Genomic DNA, 19,086 nt, shown 5'->3' with positions numbered 1-19,086 from the left:
GCATGACATTAGATGTTTATCAAATGATTGTCATCGATGGTTGATCATCTCATCTTGTATGTATAATGCTACTTAGTAATCGCACCCATTTGTGTGCACAAAGAATCATGAATCCGGTTTTATTAAGGAAACGTGGACTCTCAGTACTTCTGCAAACTTTCGTATTTTGCAGCAGCAATTCGCAGCATCCATATTCGCACTTTTCTATGACATGGGTTCAACTCACTCTCGAGTACATCAATCCGAGAATTTTTGTTATTGTAACCTTATCTCCCCGCTGCGCATCCAAGCAGTCAGGGCCCAGCTACGTAATTCAGCCACCCGTGCACAGCATAGTTTTGATCAAAACAATTCGGGAACTGATCAAAACTGCACCCCGAGAAATGAAGTACTGAACATCTAGTGTGCTTATCACGCAGAACGTAAGCCAAATCCGCCTGGCATACCCTTCCCGCAAATCCTGAATCTAGACTCACTTCCCGCATCACCATGTCCACACATGCGGAGACATCCCAAGTGGTGCTAATTCGGGCGTAGAGCGGGGTCTGATGCCAATAGCATTGAGTGCACACCCAAGCTACATACAAGGCAGTCTGCTCCTCAAAATCACCATTTTAGTAAAGTAGAGCCGGGTCTGATGCCAATAGCATTGAGTGCACACCCAAGCTACATACAAGGCAGTCTGCTCCTCAAAATCACCATTTCAGTAAACTGAAACCGGCTTTGAGGGCAGCTAGGACTGAATTCGTCGATAAGAGCTGCAGATACATCGATTAGGTCAAGACGTTTGAATTTGAAGGAAGGGGCTTTCATAACCAGAATTCTGGAACGTTGTCTGACCCGGCAGCTGAAAATGGTGGGCGCGTCGTCGCCCATTCGTCCTTGTAGGTGAAACCCAATTCAGCTTCGCATTTGCTGGCTCAACGGTTCGTTCCATTTTTGAGATTGTAACCCTGGTTTTGCTGATGAATCATATATCACTGTTCCATGCAATTGTCCACCTACTTTCTTCGAATGCAAATCATTTGAAATGGGTTGCAGAGCATGAATTCTTTTCATTTTCGTGATTAAGTGTAGACCAGGTCTTGCAGAGGATGGGTTACATTCGTCCATTGAATAAGGAAGAGGTTCCTTATTTGAAAGGTCCATGACGAGTCAATTCTGGGCGTTTGTAGTATTTACGAAAAAACAACAAGAATACCCGCTTTGACAAGGAAAAGGACGTGCAACATCTTAAAAGTGTAGTCGGTGACAAGGCGTTGTAGAGGACAAATTCGCTGCACAAGTACCATTGGCCAGTCAGATTCCACTCCGACCTCACCCTACACAACAGATGGGATTTTTGCTCAATATATGTACTTCTTTCTAATATTTTTGAAGTAATGCAGAAATATATTCATGTCTGAGTTATCTTATTTTCTTCAGAAATGCACCATGTCATCCCTAAGCAGTAAACCATCCTTTGGCAGTAATCTATTTGTGAGTAACGGTTATACTAATCTGCTATGAATCACAAATTGATGTGGGGTTGGGTTTAGCTATTCTCTTAATTTATAGAACACGATGCCCTCTCTGTTTATTCTATTATTGTGGCTTGTGAACAGCCAATACTTGGCTGTTCTCATCAAGTTAGGACATGAGATCCTTCAGTGTTTCAATGCTAGGAATTTGGTAGTGGTGCCACAAGGAGGTAACAATGGCTCGGTTAAAGGTAGTGTCCCAATTTGTGACAAGGTAATCTCGTTGCACAAATCGGCCTTCATAGGTCTGTCCGTAGAGCTCTTTATTTTGCCGCTCATTGAACTTTTTTCTTGCCTTTCTAGTGGTCATCGTCTTCATTATTCGTTTGTTGGAAATTGTTTATTGTCACGTTATTATGAACCCTGGAGCAATGGTTTAGATCATTTCATTCTGCGGGGTGCCCTTTTCAGATTCCATAGTTGATTCTGGAAGATTTCAATAGGACAGACTGCCTCGGTTCTGCAACAATGAGTGCTGATACGCTACAGCTGTGGCCTTGATTCTTGATGCAGGTCAGTGGAATCATGGCATGTGAAGCTGGCTGCATTTTGATTGATCTGGTTACTCTTTTTTTGGGACTGACAACTATTTTGTAAGAACTATTCACTTCACACATTTTAGTTCCGTTTTGCTAAACAGAATTGCAACTACTTATGTTCTTCCGCTATTAAAGCCTATTCCTATTATATCACTTTAATGACGGCTCAATGCACCTCTCAAATGTCTCGTGAATTCAGACATTGTGCATTTTGATTTTTTAAGTTACACGATACCAGTGGACCTGAGTGCCAAAGGGAGCTGTCAGATTGGAGGCAACATGCGTTGGCTTACGAATTTTGTGATATGGTTTGCTTCAAGTGTGCTCAGTAATGTTTGTTGCTTCTATTCGCATGTTGCTATTCTTGGTGCATGGCTGATTCGGTTCATCACTAAAAGTGAGAACGTAACCTTGAACATCACATCGTGCTGCAGTTTCCGTGTACATGTTAGTTCGTCCTTTTCCGTGAGGGGGTTGGTGCGATTTGATGTTGTCATTTTCAGGACAAGTTAATGAGGATTTTTTTGGTTTTGCTGAGCATGTTGTGAATTATCTATGACTATTACATAATGAGAGGCAGCTGAGTTGGAACAGGCCTTCACAAATTTTGAAAGACCCTTGGTTCAAGAAATTTTCATCTGGACTTACGCGTGAGTTATAAACACACGTCTTTGGAAAAAAACCAAAATTGACAGGGCTTGAAATTGTACCTGCAGACGAGACAGTTGGGGATATGCTAGGGGTACCGATAAAAGGCGATTCCAGATATGATTTAAAATACATTTTGATTGGTAAGTTATGGTCTCATCATTGAACTCTAAACCTGGCCTTCTTATGCACTTTCTCGTTTTACAAACGGAGTTTATGTTCGATTAGCAATGCAATCGTTGAAGGAACTTTGGGGCTGGTGGCCATAGTGAGTTTTTAGTGCCTACGAATCTCAGGTCGGTCAACGCAGCGTTCTTTGCATGTGAGGATTACGTGAGCTGCCTTGAGTCAACTTCAAGACTGTTAACGGTTCCGAGCAAGACCTGAACGTTCTTCTGCCGACCCTTTTTAATTATTGCTCCTGCCCCCAAATTGTTGGAGGAAGAAAAAGTTAAAATTGCGCAAAATCCTGTCTGCCTTTGAGATCGTAGATCTGTAATCAACATACAGACTTGTGTATTGTGCTTAATGACTAAACGATTCACAATGTGGTTTGTATCAACTTCTGAGAATGAGCATTCGATGTTGGGTATTGCAATCGCAGATTAGTCTTACGGAGAAATTTAACACTCTACTCGAGCCCAACGGTAGCCTGAACCCTTACAAAGTGCTTCCTAGGTACTAAAAACTCACCATGGCCACCAGCCCCTAAATTTTGCAGCATCTCGGTTTGCACAGGCTGCGAAAGTATTCTGACATGGAACTTGAATGTGATAAGCATCACTCATCGATGTCGATCAATGATGCACTTTTGACCTGAGGATTGGAGAATATGATTCTACAGCAGCAGCACAAAGTATTGTGCAAGAGTTCTGTGGAAGCCCACTGCTGGTTTAATTTCTCTTTTCATGTTTGACTTACATGTACATTATATGCATGCAGATACTGCAACCTTCGCAGCATCGCCCTTCATAAGCGACAAAATGACTTTGCCTTTATGAAAGTTGCAGCTCTTCATTTACAAGAATAAACGTACCAGAGAGGAGACTGAACATGTCGAGATTTTCCAGGACCTGAATTCTTTTTGTGTACAAGTTTACAAGTTCACAGTAAATATGTGTTTAGGTTCCTGCACCTCCATTGACAACATACTGAAAAAATAAACAGCACCAGAAATAAGGATCATCCAAAACCACATACTGTGCATCCATAGCCGCGCGCGTTTATCATCCATGAACCCCCCCCCACCAGCCGGCATGAGCCCGGGTCACCCGTGATTCCATGGGCCCGGCCCGATCCTTTCCGCGTCCCGGGACCCGGTCCCTGGCGGCGGATGAGCACCGCCATGGTAGGGGTGACTGGGCCGTAATGTCCGGCTCGCCAATTCTTACGGTGTGAAAACGGTCCATCCCTCCCGAACCACATCTGCATGGCGCGTTCACACCTGCGCATCCATCTGGTTTTTTTCGCAACTGTCCAAACTTGCTAAAATCCTGTTTTTTCTTTTTTCTTTTTTCTGTTTTAGCCACAATTCATTCAGACTAGATCATCCTCTGGGTCATGAGTTTGACTCCAAGTATGACTTGAGTGTGTCATTTCTAGGTCAAAGTTTTAAAATTGTGTATCAGAGAACTAAATTTTCGGCAATATCATGGAAGAAAATGCTGCCAAGATCACATAATTGCTGTGGATACAGATCGTTGTTCTCTTCGACTTGTAACTGGGCAACATTGATATATATGTATGTATGTATGTATGTATGTATGTATGTATATCTATAGTACTGTGTGTTTGTGTGGGTGAGTTGGAAGCCTTTGCTCTCGTCCCTGTCGCAACATAACATATACTATTCCACAGTAAAGACACAAATTCTCGTGGGGAATAGAAAAGAAAAGAGTGTGCAAATATAGAGAAAATAACGGCGCTCTCCGGCTCATTTTTTCACAAAGCTATGTTCTTTTGTTTTTGTTTTTTGTTTTTTCTTTTACCTTGCTGGTTGTGCATCGGGTGCAGCGCCAGAAGGAAAAACAGCGTTGTGGTGAGAGACACAGACCAGGAGAGAACCATAGCTTGAGGCGTGAGCTCACCTTGTCCGGCACGCAAAGCGTTTGATTTACTGTTGTTTTTCTTACTTCTTTTTCACATTGACACTTTCGAGGCTGTGCTGCTGCCTCAGCTTCAGGAAAGCAGAACTCTGGGAGTGATACCTGGTTGCATCGATCAACGCAATCAGGCCCAAGAGGTGGATGATGATGCAGCAACAGCAGCAGCTAGAACCCACAAGCGGGACTGGAATCATCTGAAGCCAGCTGATGTGGAGCCCGGGATTGCGACACGATGGCTCAGGAGTGGAACTGTCAAACTGGAGGAGAATAAGAAGAATTAGGGAGACGTAACGAAGTAGAACTAAATATAAACATATATGGTACTGCCGTGAATGGGCTAGGCTCCGGAAGGCGAGGCTCAGGAGTAGGACCAGGAGCTTCTCCGCGCTGCCTGCCTCCCCGCTGCGCATCCCCCTCGCTGCTCTTTCTGCTGCCTTTGCCCCCTTTCCAGCCCCCCTCTGATTTCCTGCGTGCTTGCTACAGGCTGCTGCTGCTTTATTTTCCTCCCTCCCTCCCTCCCTACTGGAGCCATTAGTTTCGTCTTGTTGGCGTGTTTGTGTCCAACTGGTGACTGCCGTAGGCACGGAAGGGAACGGAACGACAGTTTTCTTGGTGTTACAAAGCTTGAGTTCGACGACACGCTCTGGCGTACTTTGTTGGGTTCCGTTGGCATTGTGATCGCCTGCTCTGGTATGTAGAGCGCGACACAGAGAGCCAATACTGCCTTCGCGACTTCCATCAGCCAATCGGTCGTTAGCTGGTACGCTCTCTCGATCGTGTTCTAGCTGGATCTTCGCTGCGAGGTTGCGACCAGTACGATGTTGTTTGCAATGTATTATTTATTTCTGTGAGGCATGCGCTTGGATCTCATTCTTCGATAACTGAGGAGCAGCCAGGGGAGAGATCCGGAACCTCGGGTGTTGTTGGGTTGTGTTTTGGTTGATCTCTCTCTTGCGTCACATGTACCGTTTAGATCAGGTGAAAAGAGGTTTTTCGATACGCGATGAAGAGATCTGTATGCTGGATTCAGTGCCTGCTGCGAACCGATTTTTGACGTTTGTTCTCAAGGTTTTTTTTCCTAAGCATGACGTGCTCAACGTTTACTTCCGCGCGAGATTCAAGTCACAGGGTGACAATCTCAGGCTACTGTTTGCGCTTGTGCACTGTTTTTGCGTTCGACACTGCTGCTGCTACAGCGCATGGTATACGTAATCTTACAAAGTTGCCAGTACCCTTGTGCGAGCGATGACCGTTTTTGTGCCGTGTAACTCGACTAGAATGGATTCACTGCCAAGTATCAGTTATACTACCGTATATACCTCGTGAGGGCACTAGTTTTGGGAATGCTTTATTGGATTGTGATAGTCAGGTAGAAACTCCCCAAAACGAAATACGTACGAAGAAAACAACAGCTCTTCTTGGTCTCCTCATATGTTCACTACTCCCATGATATCTTTTTGTTTTATGACTCGTAATGCACTTACTTCAGCGTTAGTGAGCCAAATGTGCATTCACGGTATTCATTTGCTTCGCTTGTAAGCATCAGAGTTCTTCTTGTCTTAGGGCCGTCGTATAGAATGTTTCTTTTCCAGCTGAAGACTTCATTCGGAGCGGATAATATCCTCTGTCCCAGGCGGTTTATTGTGGCCTAACTTAAAGCCGTATTTTTCTATAAAATTTTAGTTCTTCAGTCGAAGCTACATTCATATCAGCCGTTGTGAGTAAGATTTGGATAAACTCGAGAGGTACTGCGTTTATTTGCAACGAAGATGGGTTTCCTTAACGCTACTTCACACTCTACGCTAGTGACGACCTCAGAGTAGGTAGTTGCAATGAAAAGAAATGTGATAAATCAATCGGCGAGTGAGCGAGGTTGAAAAAAGTAGTTTTGACTCAGTATCCTATGCTTGAAAAACCCTCTCCACAGATTCTCACTGTAAGATTGGATACCTTCTGTAATACAGTCATGGTGATCGAGACGGGGCTTCAAGCCACTTCCCGGAAGTCGGGAGAACTGGTGCGGCTGAAGGACCTGCAAGCTCTACCATTAGGTATGTCGCCAATATTCAAGCTACCGCAACCAGGAAAAGATGAGGACGACGATGGGAATGACTGCATCTCCCTCAAGAAATGGCAGCCCGATGAGATAGCGGCCCAATCTATAATTTCCAACGGCATGTCTTACAGTGCCTGGCGGCCGGTGAAGGAAAAGCAGTCAACTGCCTCTGTCAATGGGATTACCGTGGTCAGGGCCAGCGTCCGCAAACATCCGATAGGCTACGCCCCTCTCGTTGAAGCGAACGGGGATGTCAGCCTGCCACCCTCCATGAACGGAAACACCCACCCTAAGCAACTTTCCGAGAATGAGCCCAAGAGGATCGAACAAGACGAATGGCGTGAGACTGGGCACGGATATATAACTTCCGACGAAGACCCCGAAGATGAGCTCGAGGACCAAGTTGCCAACACTGTGAAGGAGCCAGAAGTGAAGGAGGAGCGCACGATAAGACCTCACCACCAACACAACATCAGTCTCGTGAACGGGATTGCCCCTCCACCGGCGCAAGCTGCGAACAGTGAGGGTATTGTCTTCGACATTAGTAGGCATGAGGATGGTATCAGCATCAGCCCTTCATCGCCTCGCTCGCCCCAGGGCGGCATTGCCTTCGACATTACCTTGGATGGCCATTACGATGACAGCTTGCCACGCCGGTCGACGGGGTCAAGCAGGGACAACGCGCGGCATGTATCTTTCGTTACCGGCCGCGAGTTGGAGCTCGATTTGCCCAGCCCTCCTCGATCCAAGGGCAAATCTCCCTATCGTTCTCGGAAAAACCACAGCAAAAGCCCTGTGAAGAGCAAACCAGGCTGGGATAGCTCGGCGAAGGTCGGAACCCCGCCACCGCCCATGCCGAAGAAATTTGTGCGACCCACGTTGCATGGTATTAAAGTGAAGAAGGGCCAAGGCGGTGTGGCGAAGACAGCAGCGAGAGCAACCATGACGTCCGCCGAAATCCATCAAGGCATCGCAATAATGGAGGGTCGCTCGCGGGATGTGCCTGTGGCCCGATCCTGGGACCCCCAGTACTGCGGCGGGGGCGAGTATGATTCTGTGTCGCAGCTGATCTCGAAATCGCTTGCCTCCGCAGCTGATGAGATTAAGGAAGATCCCCATGGATTTCACAATCGACAGTACATCCCACGAAGCAATGGTGGTCGCAAGCAAGATGACAACGGCGAGGTAATCTCTCGTGTTTGGTACCGCACCTCTGGTTTCGATTGGCACCAATAATTCACCTCCTCACGCTCTCTCGCAATTTCTAGAATGCTACAAAGTGTAAGAACAATCACTTCTGACTGTGGAAGGCCTTTGTAACCCGAGTTTACTTGTGGTTCCTGTTGTAGACCTTGAAGCTAGTGGGGTCCGAATCCAACAAGTTGACAGGAGAATTCGGGAGGTTCTTCAGCAAGCTACGGAGATCATCTGGTCCGGTGGCAAAGCCACCACCGAAGATAGATTCAAAAGCAGTGTCTCCGAGGGCGTCATCCAACCCCATAATCAGCAAAATCGCAAGAGGGAACTTAGACCCAGTGGACCATCCCAAATCCACCGCCAAGAAAAACCTTGCACCTGTTCATTCACTCGACGTGGCCAGTGCGAACCAAAAGATCGCAATCGGAAGCTACGCGTCCTTGAAGCTGCTGCAAGAGTGTGCAAAAACTGAGCAGATCCCTGCAACTCCTGCATGTAACGCGCACAAACCTCGGAAGATCAGGGATCACGAGCCTCATCGTCACTACTACAAGACTATCTCTAAAACCCTTGATTCAAAGTTAAAGTAAGTGATCAGTCAGTAATCACTGTTCAATTAACAAGCCTATTTGTCTGTAACTGATGGTGCTCAACTGGGTGCTGGTTTCATTGTGAGGTTTAGAATCCTCCCTCCGACATCACTCGGAAGTTGAAGTCTATAATCGCTCAGTTGACATTTGTGTACATATTCAAATTGGTAGCATTTACAAGCCCTAACGTGTTGCGACTCGTCATTGCTGTGTGCAGAAACTAGAGCGGCAGCGTCTTGTTGGTCACGACGCAGGATTGTGGATACCTCTACAGCCGAGGTTAGAAGTTTGGGTATCATCAGGATCGGAGTAGACTCATAGCAATGGCTAATCATCTACCAGGACGTAACGCAAAGAAGATAGTCCTATCAAGAGTCTGGGACTCTCTGTACATATCCTCCTGTTGTCAATGTTCCCTAGTGGTTGCTACATCGTGAACGCTGGATTCGTGTGGAGGTTGTTAACATGGAGAATACAAGCGAGGAGAACAACAGCTTTCGGAATCCATCTGCCGGTTGACGAGGGATGTGAACTTCAGGAGCGGGAGTTCTTAAAGACTAGGACTAGTGGCAAGCCAACATGCACTCGAAATTCAAGTAAGTTATCTGAACACTTCACGCTTGGTTCTGCGCAGCTTGGGCTTGACAATTCTAGGTTTCAGACTGATATGAACATAGTTTTCGTGTGCTTCAGTGCTGGTTACTGAGAGCTTGCAACCGTTGATCCTGTCAGCTCATGCATTTCTGCCTGAAATACACTTGTCTGGAGCTTCGCTGTTGAGCGACATAACCCCTCGAAACAGACTCCTCAGGAAATTTTGCTGGTGCCACGTTCTTTTCCCCATGGCTCTACCTTGCCTGCTCCTATAAACTAGTCCGCATAGTGTTATCTAGTCGCAGGACCATTCTCAGCAAGGATATATTTATTTTTAGTTTCTTCTTATTATTTTTTATTTAGTCTATTCTATGTTTGGTTCATGCTGAAAATGGTCCGCTACTCTTCAGCAGCGAAGGCAATCTCTGGATAGATACGAGAATATTTAGGTGGACTAAGTGACTTTGTATCGTAAGAGTTCATTCTTCGCTATGAAGTTCGTCGTAGATTTTCAACAACGTTGGTTGAGATGCGAGTCTTGGATGTATTATTTCTTCAGGAATGTATTATTTGTGAGTGATTATAGTTGTTCGTTGTGCAACGAACTTTGATTTCAACATTGATGTAAACTACTAAATGACGAAAGTGATACCTTTCCGTTTGAACACGTACCTACTCGTACCAATATGTACCAAACTTCCACAATAAAGTGAAAAGATAACTTGAAGCTCCAGACTAAAAACTATTGCGACATGCTGCATAAAATATGGAGTATCCCAAAACACTTAGCTTTCAGTTTCTTTATAACAATTTTGTTGCTTGCCACATATGCAGCGCAACTCATATTTTGTTCCACTTCATGGGTCGATGGAACACTCTCCAAACGGATTAGCACTAAACTTCATATTCTACTATCTACAATTGGATGTACGTGGGTAATTGTCATTCCCGACTGGGAAAATAAACTTCTATTTTCTAAATGAAAATTCTATTCATTAGTGTCAGAGTAACAAGCCACATTTACAGTAGCCTTCCCGACAACTTCTCACGTATAATGTCGCCGTCTCAGACAGGGGGATTATTGTCTTTTATATCAGACTGCTCCTCTTCTTCCAAGTCGTGGTCAGAGACTATTACTGTATTCTGTTTGTTTGGCGAAGGGACCTCCACATGATACTCAAATTTGTGCTCATCGAGTACTGTAGGCAACAAACTGCAGTATCAGTTCATAAACTGTACCGCAATTGTAACAAAGAAGCTCGATTACTACTTAAAAAGTAAGATCGCAGTTAGGAACAGAAGCCACAAGGTTAGTAACGAAGGTCAACAGAATCTGGTTTACATTCTAGAGTATAAATCTGATTTTGTGATCGACTAAAAACATTAAAAGACAGAACAAAACAAATCAAAACAAAACAAAGCGTATATCATCACAAATTTCAGTCACGATCCAAGCAGCCCAGAAAAACATGTCATTGCAGTATGTAGGCACCCAATAGCTACAACAGAATACACTGAAACATTCTCATCTATGCCGACCTCTTCAGAACTCTCACGAGTTCTAAAACTATACCTGATTCCCTCTTAACATGATTTGTCTAGACCAGATATCTGACATATTCCCTGCAAGAAACACTAAGCGAGACACAAGAACATGAATATAAAAATGTGTTTAGAAAGAGCTCTTCTTCGACCACGCAAACTAGAAGCTCAATTTCATCCCAACTCAACATAGAACGTTCCCATGGAACCAATGAAGATACTAAACCACCTACTAAAGCATACATCGTCAACTGAAGACGGATCAAAACACGTGATAAACAAATCTAGTGAATTTTCTCAAACGTCCGCATCGACTTCAGCCTCCTTGTCTTCAGTAACTGGCTGCACAATAGGCTCCTCAACAGGCACAGGTTGCATTTGCTCCTCCTCTGGAATTGGCTCCTCCAAGTAGTCATTCTCAAAGGAATCTGCCGGGACCTCATAGAGACGTACTTGAGGCTTGATGGGATCCTTCACCAACACATATTTTCCTTCGTCTAGCTTCATGCAAATGTCAATAACTGACTTGACAATACCCCACATGTTGTTCAAGTTCAAATTGATCTGCCCAGCAAATTCTTTTGGCTTGTAACCTTGTACACCCAAAATGACGTGATTGTAAGGATCTCTGGGGTGGAGACGAGAGACGTAACCAATCTTCATGACTTCTGCGCTTGCAAGTAAGGCTTGAGCAGTCCACTTTGCCACCTTGTTGTTGTTGTTCTTCAGCTCGGTAGCAAGAACTGCTCCCTTCTGAGTTTCCAGCTTTTGACGCCAGTCGACACCAGTAAATTTGGAGTCGAATTCGTTCAAAGCATTCAAGGTCATAAGTGTTCTCTGACCCTTCACTTCCATCAGACTTTGGACCTCACATCTTGCAACCAAAGAGATGTTCTCGTCCAGTTTCCATCGACGATACCTGTATGCTACAGAAGCGACCTCCTCTCCCTCGGAAGCAAAAGGGTTCGGCTCTTGGAAGTTGAACTTGTTTCCATCTTTGATAAGGATCTGTGCACAAGGCATAATAAGTAAAGCTAGAGAAGGACGACAAATTGTTCGTGAGCAATTAACTGTCAACAGGGATGATTAGTGTGAAAAGCGTTCTTACAGGCCGCCATCGTTGGTTGATAATTGGTGCTAGCCATCCATTTACACTACATAACCTGCATTGACATTTAGTATGGTGTGCTAAAATAGCAACCCATGTCCAAAAAACGAAAAGTACCTGCTGAGAGAAGTTCTGATTGATAACGGTAGCTTCCATGCTCAGGTTTTGAGCAGAATTGATATCGTCCTTGCCTTCGGGAAGGGATTCTTGAGCAGTCTCATTCACAGTCAGCAGATCCAGCTGTGAGCCATCTCGCTTGTCGAAGAAAAGCTTATTGCCCACTCTTTGCACCACAATATCCCAAGAGTAGACAGATCGAGGAGAGCACATAAGAGTTGACAGAATTGAGTCTGTAGCGAATACTGTGGCCATGTCTTCACTTGCTAAGCGTCGAATAACAGGATCATCAGTAGTGGTGACCTGAAACCAACAGAGGCAACGTCCGTAAGGAAAAGAACATCACCTAGGCATCTTCAGAGTTAATGGACAGAGTAAATTCCAATTGTACAGGTCGGAAACACTTTCACCATACTTAAGTTGTCCTAGCAACAATTCATCCGGAAAATGCAGAGCGAAAAGAGTATAATGACAACATTACGTGCGACCGCGAAGCTTTGAATGATATTGTCATACACGGCTTGCATACCTTAAAGAAGTTTCTGTTTTTGAACCTTTCAAGCCGTCTCTCGCTCTTAGGTGTCACACGGTCGTACGTCTTGTCGTAAAACTCAAGGGCTCCACAGAGCGCAAGATCCTCTGCCTCTCCAACAGAATAATTGAGCTTGGCAAAAGTTGAAAATGGAATTTGCTCAAGAATTGTCCAATCAGGTTGGATATCAACAGAACTTTTGAAAGTGGCCGTCTCCCTCCTTTGTAAGTTCCTGTTCTGGTTGTAAAACTTATCCCGCCGCAGTCTTTCTTTCTCAGCCTCTTTTCTTCTGGCATCTTCTTCGTCCTTCCGTTGCGGCAACTGCGGCTTCTGCTGGAAACGCCACCTGGGGCCAAACTTGGGACGTGCAGGAGGTTTCCCATCTACGAGTCGGAAAGATTCTTCGTCTTGCTCATCGAAGAAGTAATCAAAGACACCATCGCCACGGTTCTGATTGAAGCGGTTAGGAGGGTTGCGAGTCCAGTCAGAAGCACGGCCTAGGTGTGTACTCTTGATGAAAGGTGCATAGGGGACATTCTGAAGCTGGGATGGCAGGGTGGCATTTTCATCAGGAGGGCCCCATCCGTCGAGATTCTCGGCCACCTCGGGAACTCGTAATTGCGGTTGCTGAGGTGACATGGGTGCCAATGTAGGTCCCTGTTTTTAAAAAACTGTTTGCTAGCGTTAGCAACCAAAGAGGAGCATGGATTAAGCACTCTGTTACTTCGATATCGAATATGAAAAAATGAATCCCTTCATCCATGTATTGCATAACAGAAAATCATAAAATCCAACTTCATCTCTGTTGAAAACCATGCCTACAGCTACGACTACAACAAAATTGTCGCAAACTAAGAGTTCACCACGAAAGATAGAACTGAAACAGCCAAGCGTGTTATTCCACCCCGCGAAACCAACCACAAACCCAAACCCATAAAAAATTCTCACGACAGCGATTTCACACCGCTGAACAAGGGAAGCAGGAATCTGGGGGGGGGGGAGAGAGAGAGAGAGAGAGAGAGAGAGAGAGAGAAGAACACGAAAGGGAGAAGGACCCTGCGAATGCAAGGTCCAAACCCTAACCCAGCATGAATGGACTCAACCCACAAACCAACTCAATTCAAACACAAGCATCGCCGCTTCTAAGCTCATACTCCCACCACCACAAATCTCAATCCTTGGCGCAAAGTAGCAGTACTAATACAAATCCTGCTACTTCGTGACAGAGCAGTCTCCACCTCGTAACTCTGAAAATTCGTCAGAAGAAAAGCGGGGTCTCTGTGCGCATACCTGATCAAGGGGAAATACGCTCCGCCTCCAGGCCCGCGGCCCCTCACTCGTCGATTTGTAGACAACGCGGCGTGCCTCTAGAAGGGCGAGATCATGTGGAGATTGCCGATGGGGTGAGGGACGAGGAGGGAGAGATTGAGCGCGACGACGCAGACGCAATGGCTCAAGACTCGCGATGAGCTCACTCGCTCTCCGCCCCTCGACCTAACCTAGTTTCCGAACCCCAGGTTCGTCAGAACCGGACCCCGAGGCTCAGGTCTGGACTTCGTTGACCGTGGTTTAGGTTCGGTAGAGTATTTCTAGGTCTGGGGCGACCAAGTCAGAATACGTGTTTAATAGTTTGTAAAATATAGTGTTGGATCATATTTAGTCTGATCAATTGCCATGGAACGGGATACGTTTGATCAACTCAGGTTCTATTTTAAATTAGATTTTTCTTTTGAGGTTGGACATGAGCCTTCAATTTTGGGAAAACTTTCAATTTTGAGCCTTTTGATTTAGAGAATTGTGTTTGTGACAACATCTTTTCTTCTAGCAAAATTTTCTTTTAAAAATATTATATTTATGCAAGTGTGTATACATAGATGCAACAAATATTTTTAAAGAAACACACATGTGCAATACAATATGTGGTAAGTGCTTTTTCAGTACTAATGTGCCCAATTATTTAATGTGATTTTTTTTCATCTGGTTCACGATAGTATATTGATCTATGTAGCAAATGGTTACACTTAGTGCAACAAAAATTCAACTATTTACATCATTTATTAGTGTTTGTGCTTTCAAATGTAATTTGACTGTCATTTACAAATATGATTTGGATGCCACTAACATTTTAAAAAATACAATCTAAAAATAAGCATATGGAATAAGATTATGTTCCTAAATCTATTGTACATTTGAATTGGATACAGAATTATTTTGAGACCTTTTTCACTTTCAATACACTGTCACAAACTTGGAAGGTATAGAAAACTGAAGTGATTATTTGAGACATTGGATAAATAATAATTATTGTAAAAATATATGTTAGCTATATACATATATTCTCACAATGACAAAAAAAATTGAGAACTTTTCAGAAGCGTTTTTAAAATAAGAAGTTATCTGTAACTGATGTTATTTTAACACATATTTTGTTCAACTATATTTAGAAGCATACAACACAATGAAAAATAAGGGGTATGCACAAAATAAAATCCTAAAATTTGAATACTCAACCGATTATCAACAATTTTTTTCTTCTCATAACATATCATAAATTATAATTTAAAACCCATGTGAAAATTACGGTCTTAAAACATCCATGTACGTATATATATCAACAATGTTGAATCTCCTAAGTTTAAGAACATATTAATTTACCATACTATTTTATAATAAAACGTAGAATAATGTTTTTAGTATTAATTGAAACATCTATTTACACTGCCAAAGATTCTTTTCGATTTACTTCACAAAAATCTCATCACAAGTACAAAACTTTGAAAATATTCTACTTCACAAATTCCTGTTGAAAATATCAACATACCAACAAGTTTTTTTTTTTTTTTTTTTTTTTTTTTTTTTCTCCCCATCCATACACAATCTCTTTTCACTCTATTCCCAAATTTTCCTTCACTTTAGTTTTTTTTTATTTTCATCTAAAAATACTAGATCGTCGTATAACATGTGAAAGGATAACACGTGGATATACGGAACAGTATGTCATAGAGTGTACAACCCCACGATCCATGCTGAAATTGCTAAAAAAGAAAGAAAGAAAGAAACGCCAGTGTGAAAAGGGATCGACCAGTGTTAGTGTGAAAATGACTCGACAAGTGCCAGTGTGAAGAGGTACTGACTAGTATCGGTGTGAAAAGGGTAATATGCTGTCCAGGCTCACGGCGGCTGGGGGCAGTTCCCCTGTTCTTCGAGGCCTTGGAGGGGAGTTGCAGCGAAGGACTGGAATTGTCGAAGCAATGGCAACCGAGGCAGCCATCGACGCGGACCCATCGATCGATTCCGGTTCCGACAGCGAGGAGCCTTACTTCGATGCCTCCTTCTTTGTTGATGAAACGTAACCCACTCCCTGACCTGTGAAATTCCTTCTTACACTCTTGTCTGTTTCGGGGACGGAAGTCGAGCCTTAAACCTTCTGGTTTAATGCTTACCGTTTGTGGGGTTTATCCCGTTTGTGATCGGCTTTGTTGATTTTTCAGTTGGAAGTGCGCGATTGTCACATGAATTGTTGGGGTCGTTGCAGTTCTCTGAATAGATTCCGAATTGATTCAGGGGTTTGAATTTGAGGTTTAGGGTGACACGTAGACATGTCACGGCGCTTTTTGGCTTTTACGTATCCTGAAGTGCATTGCGATTCGTCTTTCTGAATCAGCATTTGTTGCATGTTTCGACTGATCATGGAATGGAGAAGTCGTTGAAGTGAGAGAGTGGTTGTTGTTCATGGTGATTGCAGATATGTTGAAAAGGAATTCGTTGTTGGGGCTCATACGATTAAGGTTCTGTGCCTTCAGTGCTCGTCAAGTGAGTGCGCTTTTGATCTCTTGGTTTTTGCTTCACTAGAATCCGAACAATTATTCGTCAAAACTGTAACTCATTGAGTAGTTTAGCATGAACGTAGGTTCTCGAAACTGGATTAGAGATCTCTAAAGAATCTCAGGAGAACCTTTCAGAAATATCGAACAGTTGCCCATCGTGTTAAGAATATCCTACCACTTTTCTTTTTATCTTTTTGCAATGTGAAGGATTAGGAGTAGCGGAATTGACTTGTGTCCTCTCTTATAACATATGCTTATAAGAAATGAGGTTCTAATGACGATGAAGTTGGTTTTGACACCACCATCCCGTGGCGTCTGAAAGTAGTAAACTGGCTATTAAGTCTTTTGTTGTGATATTTTAACGACCTGGTTCGGCTTTCTGACGTCGGCTAGGATCGGACTTTGGCTGCAGCTGATTATGATCTCACAGGGCAGCTGGTGTGGCCAGGAGCTGGAATTCTGAACGATTACCTAGTCAGTCATTCAAATGTTCTTGACGGTGTCTCTGTGATCGAACTAGGATCAGGAGTTGGTAAGATAGCCTCCCCGATTGTGGTCTTTCTGCAGAAGTTCAAGACTAAGTTTGGTCTCTTTCGAACTATTATGCTTCTGATAAGTGTAAAACAATTCAGTGCTCCGCGTGAAATGAGTGCATCACCCTAGTTCCGTCTCTTATTCGCACTTGGGATGGTTAGAGCCCCTTTGTTATTTTAAGAGAGCATTCTTGTACTACCTCTACTCTTTGTTTCAAGTAATCGTAATCTTAGGTCAAGTGCTACGTTATACTATTGAGTTCAATTGAATGCTGTCAGGACAACCACACTATCCCGGACCTTTATGTTTCAATGCTGCACGCCGTTTTTGTAAGCGGTTTATTAGATGCCGTTTGAAGCACCCCTCTCACAGGTGTTGGAAGACTACTTATGACTGTACACGAGTGTGGTGATCTTTTAGTGGATGTTGGTGTTGAAGATCACAGCGTCAAAGGTTTGTTCTACAGAGGGTGGTTCATGAATACTATACTCTTAAGAGCTTTCTGAATTGACAACTTTCGTCATGAGGCTGGATATGACCGTCATGCAGAAGACGAAAATTCCGCCATTGTGTGGAATGTATTTCTACTGGTTTATAATGTATTGGGAATTAACATCTGGGAGGTGATTGTAGGTCTCAATGGTTTGCTGTGTGCCCGGTACAGTCGTCATGTAGTCATGACTGATCACAACACCACCGTATTAAAGGCATGCCACTCTGCGCATGCTCTTAGTCTTAATCCTTAAACCTATTATCTTGTTTTGGATTCGTCATCCGTAAATTGGTCGTGAATGTTTTTAAGTGCACAGATTAAGTCATTCCTCGCCTCATATGTCGTTTTGATTCTTCTTTGCAAAATGGGAATTTGATGTCTTTCTTATTCGACCTTTCTTCTCTGTTTCTATGCAATGAAAGTCACGTCTTTGAATTGAATTTGAGAAAGAAATTTCTCTTTATGCAGGTAATGAAAAAGAATGTGGAGTTGCAGGGTGATACTTTGCAATCAAGTAAGAATCCTGTCCATTGTTCCTAGCTTCTTCAAATAATCCCGTATAGCGTTCTTTCAGTAATTGAGGGCAATTGTGCAGCTACATGGATCCGCGTGATTGTACTTTGTTGTTCTAACCTAGCGGAATCGCTCATGAGTTGTGGCTTACAGAGTCAACTGTTTCTAGTCAATGTATTCTGAATGATTCAGACTCGGAAATCTTTGCCATTCCTCGATATGCCTTCTGATGAAATTTCCTTCCTGTCGTAGAGGTGGATTGTGAGGAGCTTGACTGGGGCAACGAAGTCCACGTAGGACACATCAAGGAGACTTACCCTGATGGTTTCGACCTCATTTTGGGTGCAGACATCTATATCCTTTTTCGTGAAATTCTTCAATCAGATTCAGCCTATGCTGGGCGTAGTTTTCCAAGTGGGTTGCACAACGTTTGTTTCACATGTTCTAGCTGCATTGATTTCAGAATAAATGAGTTAAACTGGGTTTGTGGTTTGAGCAAGTTTTCTTAACCAACTGGTTCCACGCTATCACCAAAGCGCTGTAAAACCTCTCTTTGCGACCGTGAAAGCCCTCATGGAGCTTCGCCCTGTAGGGTCCTGCAAGTTTATTCTGGGTTATGTTTCCCGGTTCAAAAGGTTTGTCATCAACCACTTCTAACGTTATCCCTTAATCAAGTTAGAAGCGGTAGATACGAACAAATGCATTAAAATAATGTAGCCTTGTGCCGCGTAGCACGTAAAGTGCCTAAAGGTTCTTCGTTTCCATCTCCGTTCGATTGTGTCTCGACGTCTCCAACAATTTTCCTTGGTTTCTCTGTGCAGTAACGATATAGCAGTTAATGCGGAAGTTCAAAGATTGAAGATGGATATTTGCGAGGCTCCAGGAACCCGGAAATCGCTGGCAGGGGGTGCACATGAGGGTTGGGTGTATGAAATTTCCATTAAGCCTGATCAATCGTAGTGTTTTGTCCTGAAACTTGGAGAGGTTATCTTACATGTCGAACCATATTCTTACGTCCAAGTATGGGCATGGACAACGGTAATGAGGCCACAGAGTACAAAAGATTCGAATTTTTTTTCCGATTGGATCAGCTTGCTGAAGCTCACACTGTATCTTCCCTTGCTTGACGGGCTGTAGTCTTTAGGTCTCGCGTTTGTCGTATTAAAAGTCC

At 43.7% G+C, this 19,086-nt stretch overlaps 4 protein-coding genes across 22 annotated transcripts; 3 read left to right on the top strand and 1 right to left on the bottom strand.

Annotated features, from left to right (window-relative positions):
* Positions 1 to 566: 566 nt before the first annotated feature.
* LOC141045145 (D-2-hydroxyglutarate dehydrogenase, mitochondrial-like) lies at positions 567 to 3,902 on the top strand. Of its 16 annotated transcripts, none has more exons than XR_016501982.1 (6): positions 567 to 926; positions 1,092 to 1,734; positions 2,034 to 2,113; positions 2,259 to 2,367; positions 2,776 to 2,850; positions 3,650 to 3,902. XR_016501982.1 is itself a non-coding variant. In XM_090248545.1 (5 exons), exons 2-4 carry the CDS (start codon positions 1,564 to 1,566, stop codon positions 2,828 to 2,830), a joined length of 297 nt encoding a protein of 98 aa, XP_090104671.1. In that variant the 5' UTR covers positions 567 to 926; positions 1,092 to 1,563; the 3' UTR covers positions 2,831 to 2,850; positions 3,650 to 3,841. The 16 variants fall into 16 exon arrangements, 6 of the variants coding, with proteins under 6 accessions (XP_090104671.1, XP_090104670.1, XP_073388635.1 ...); XR_016501983.1 differs by lacking the exon at positions 567 to 926 and adding an exon at positions 3,312 to 3,385 and having other exon boundaries at positions 1,421 to 1,734; positions 3,650 to 3,841; XM_090248545.1 differs by lacking the exon at positions 2,259 to 2,367 and having other exon boundaries at positions 2,785 to 2,850; positions 3,650 to 3,841.
* A 1,217-nt stretch (positions 3,903 to 5,119) lies between these two features.
* LOC112280207 (uncharacterized) lies at positions 5,120 to 9,850 on the top strand. Of its 2 annotated transcripts, none has more exons than XM_024515426.3 (5): positions 5,120 to 5,572; positions 6,777 to 8,053; positions 8,218 to 8,651; positions 8,873 to 9,251; positions 9,388 to 9,850. In XM_024515426.3, the coding sequence occupies exons 2-4, from the start codon at positions 6,779 to 6,781 to the stop codon at positions 8,877 to 8,879; spliced, it is 1,716 nt and encodes a 571-aa protein (XP_024371194.1). In that variant the 5' UTR covers positions 5,120 to 5,572; positions 6,777 to 6,778; the 3' UTR covers positions 8,880 to 9,251; positions 9,388 to 9,850. The 2 variants fall into 2 exon arrangements, with proteins under 2 accessions (XP_024371194.1, XP_024371195.1); XM_024515427.3 differs by having other exon boundaries at positions 5,164 to 5,572; positions 9,349 to 9,850.
* Positions 9,851 to 10,692: 842 nt separating this feature from the next.
* On the bottom strand, positions 10,693 to 13,964 carry LOC112280208 (eukaryotic translation initiation factor 3 subunit D). Of its 2 annotated transcripts, none has more exons than XM_024515428.3 (4): positions 13,839 to 13,964; positions 12,546 to 13,219; positions 12,017 to 12,319; positions 10,693 to 11,799 (listed from the first exon to the last, which is right to left on the bottom strand). In XM_024515428.3, exons 2-4 carry the CDS (start codon positions 13,185 to 13,187, stop codon positions 11,089 to 11,091), a joined length of 1,656 nt encoding a protein of 551 aa, XP_024371196.1. In that variant the 5' UTR covers positions 13,188 to 13,219; positions 13,839 to 13,964; the 3' UTR covers positions 10,693 to 11,088. The 2 variants fall into 2 exon arrangements, with proteins under 2 accessions (XP_024371196.1, XP_024371197.1); XM_024515429.3 differs by having other exon boundaries at positions 12,546 to 13,205.
* Positions 13,965 to 15,691: 1,727 nt separating this feature from the next.
* LOC112280054 (uncharacterized) lies at positions 15,692 to 18,994 on the top strand. 2 transcript variants are annotated; one of them, XM_024514995.2, is made up of 9 exons: positions 15,692 to 15,897; positions 16,294 to 16,361; positions 16,788 to 16,907; positions 17,282 to 17,362; positions 17,543 to 17,616; positions 17,871 to 17,916; positions 18,168 to 18,269; positions 18,439 to 18,550; positions 18,737 to 18,994. In XM_024514995.2, exons 1-9 carry the CDS (start codon positions 15,707 to 15,709, stop codon positions 18,873 to 18,875), a joined length of 933 nt encoding a protein of 310 aa, XP_024370763.1. In that variant the 5' UTR covers positions 15,692 to 15,706; the 3' UTR covers positions 18,876 to 18,994. The 2 variants fall into 2 exon arrangements, with proteins under 2 accessions (XP_024370763.1, XP_024370764.1); XM_024514996.2 differs by lacking the exon at positions 17,282 to 17,362.
* Positions 18,995 to 19,086: the final 92 nt, after the last annotated feature.

The sequence above is a fragment of the Physcomitrium patens genome, chromosome 3, assembly GCF_059467195.1.
Source record: "Physcomitrium patens ecotype Gransden chromosome 3, ASM5946719v1, whole genome shotgun sequence".
In the NCBI taxonomy this organism is placed as follows: domain Eukaryota; kingdom Viridiplantae; phylum Streptophyta; class Bryopsida; order Funariales; family Funariaceae; genus Physcomitrium; species Physcomitrium patens.
This window is presented reverse-complemented; position numbering and strand designations above follow the sequence as displayed.

Excerpts from the sequence above, each read along its gene's own strand:
- LOC112280054 (XM_024514995.2), top strand. The coding sequence starts at position 15,707 with ATGCTGTCCAGGCTCACGGCGGCTGGGGGCAGTTCCCCTGTTCTTCGA. Across the intron at positions 15,898-16,293 it reads TCCTTCTTTGTTGATGAAAC|ATATGTTGAAAAGGAATTCG; the intron begins GTAACCCACTCC and ends TGGTGATTGCAG. Across the intron at positions 16,362-16,787 it reads GTGCCTTCAGTGCTCGTCAA|CTGATTATGATCTCACAGGG; the intron begins GTGAGTGCGCTT and ends CTTTGGCTGCAG.
- LOC112280207 (XM_024515426.3), top strand. The coding sequence starts at position 6,779 with ATGGTGATCGAGACGGGGCTTCAAGCCACTTCCCGGAAGTCGGGAGAA. Across the intron at positions 8,054-8,217 it reads AGCAAGATGACAACGGCGAG|ACCTTGAAGCTAGTGGGGTC; the intron begins GTAATCTCTCGT and ends TTCCTGTTGTAG.
- LOC141045145 (XM_090248544.1), top strand. The coding sequence starts at position 1,564 with ATGCCCTCTCTGTTTATTCTATTATTGTGGCTTGTGAACAGCCAATAC. Across the intron at positions 1,735-2,033 it reads GTGTCCCAATTTGTGACAAG|GTCAGTGGAATCATGGCATG; the intron begins GTAATCTCGTTG and ends TTCTTGATGCAG. Across the intron at positions 2,114-2,775 it reads TTGGGACTGACAACTATTTT|ACGAGACAGTTGGGGATATG; the intron begins GTAAGAACTATT and ends TTGTACCTGCAG.
- LOC112280208 (XM_024515428.3), bottom strand. The coding sequence starts at position 13,187 with ATGTCACCTCAGCAACCGCAATTACGAGTTCCCGAGGTGGCCGAGAAT. Across the intron at positions 12,320-12,545 it reads AAAACAGAAACTTCTTTAAG|GTCACCACTACTGATGATCC; the intron begins GTATGCAAGCCG and ends TGTTGGTTTCAG. Across the intron at positions 11,800-12,016 it reads ATCAGAACTTCTCTCAGCAG|ATCCTTATCAAAGATGGAAA; the intron begins GTACTTTTCGTT and ends CCTTGTGCACAG.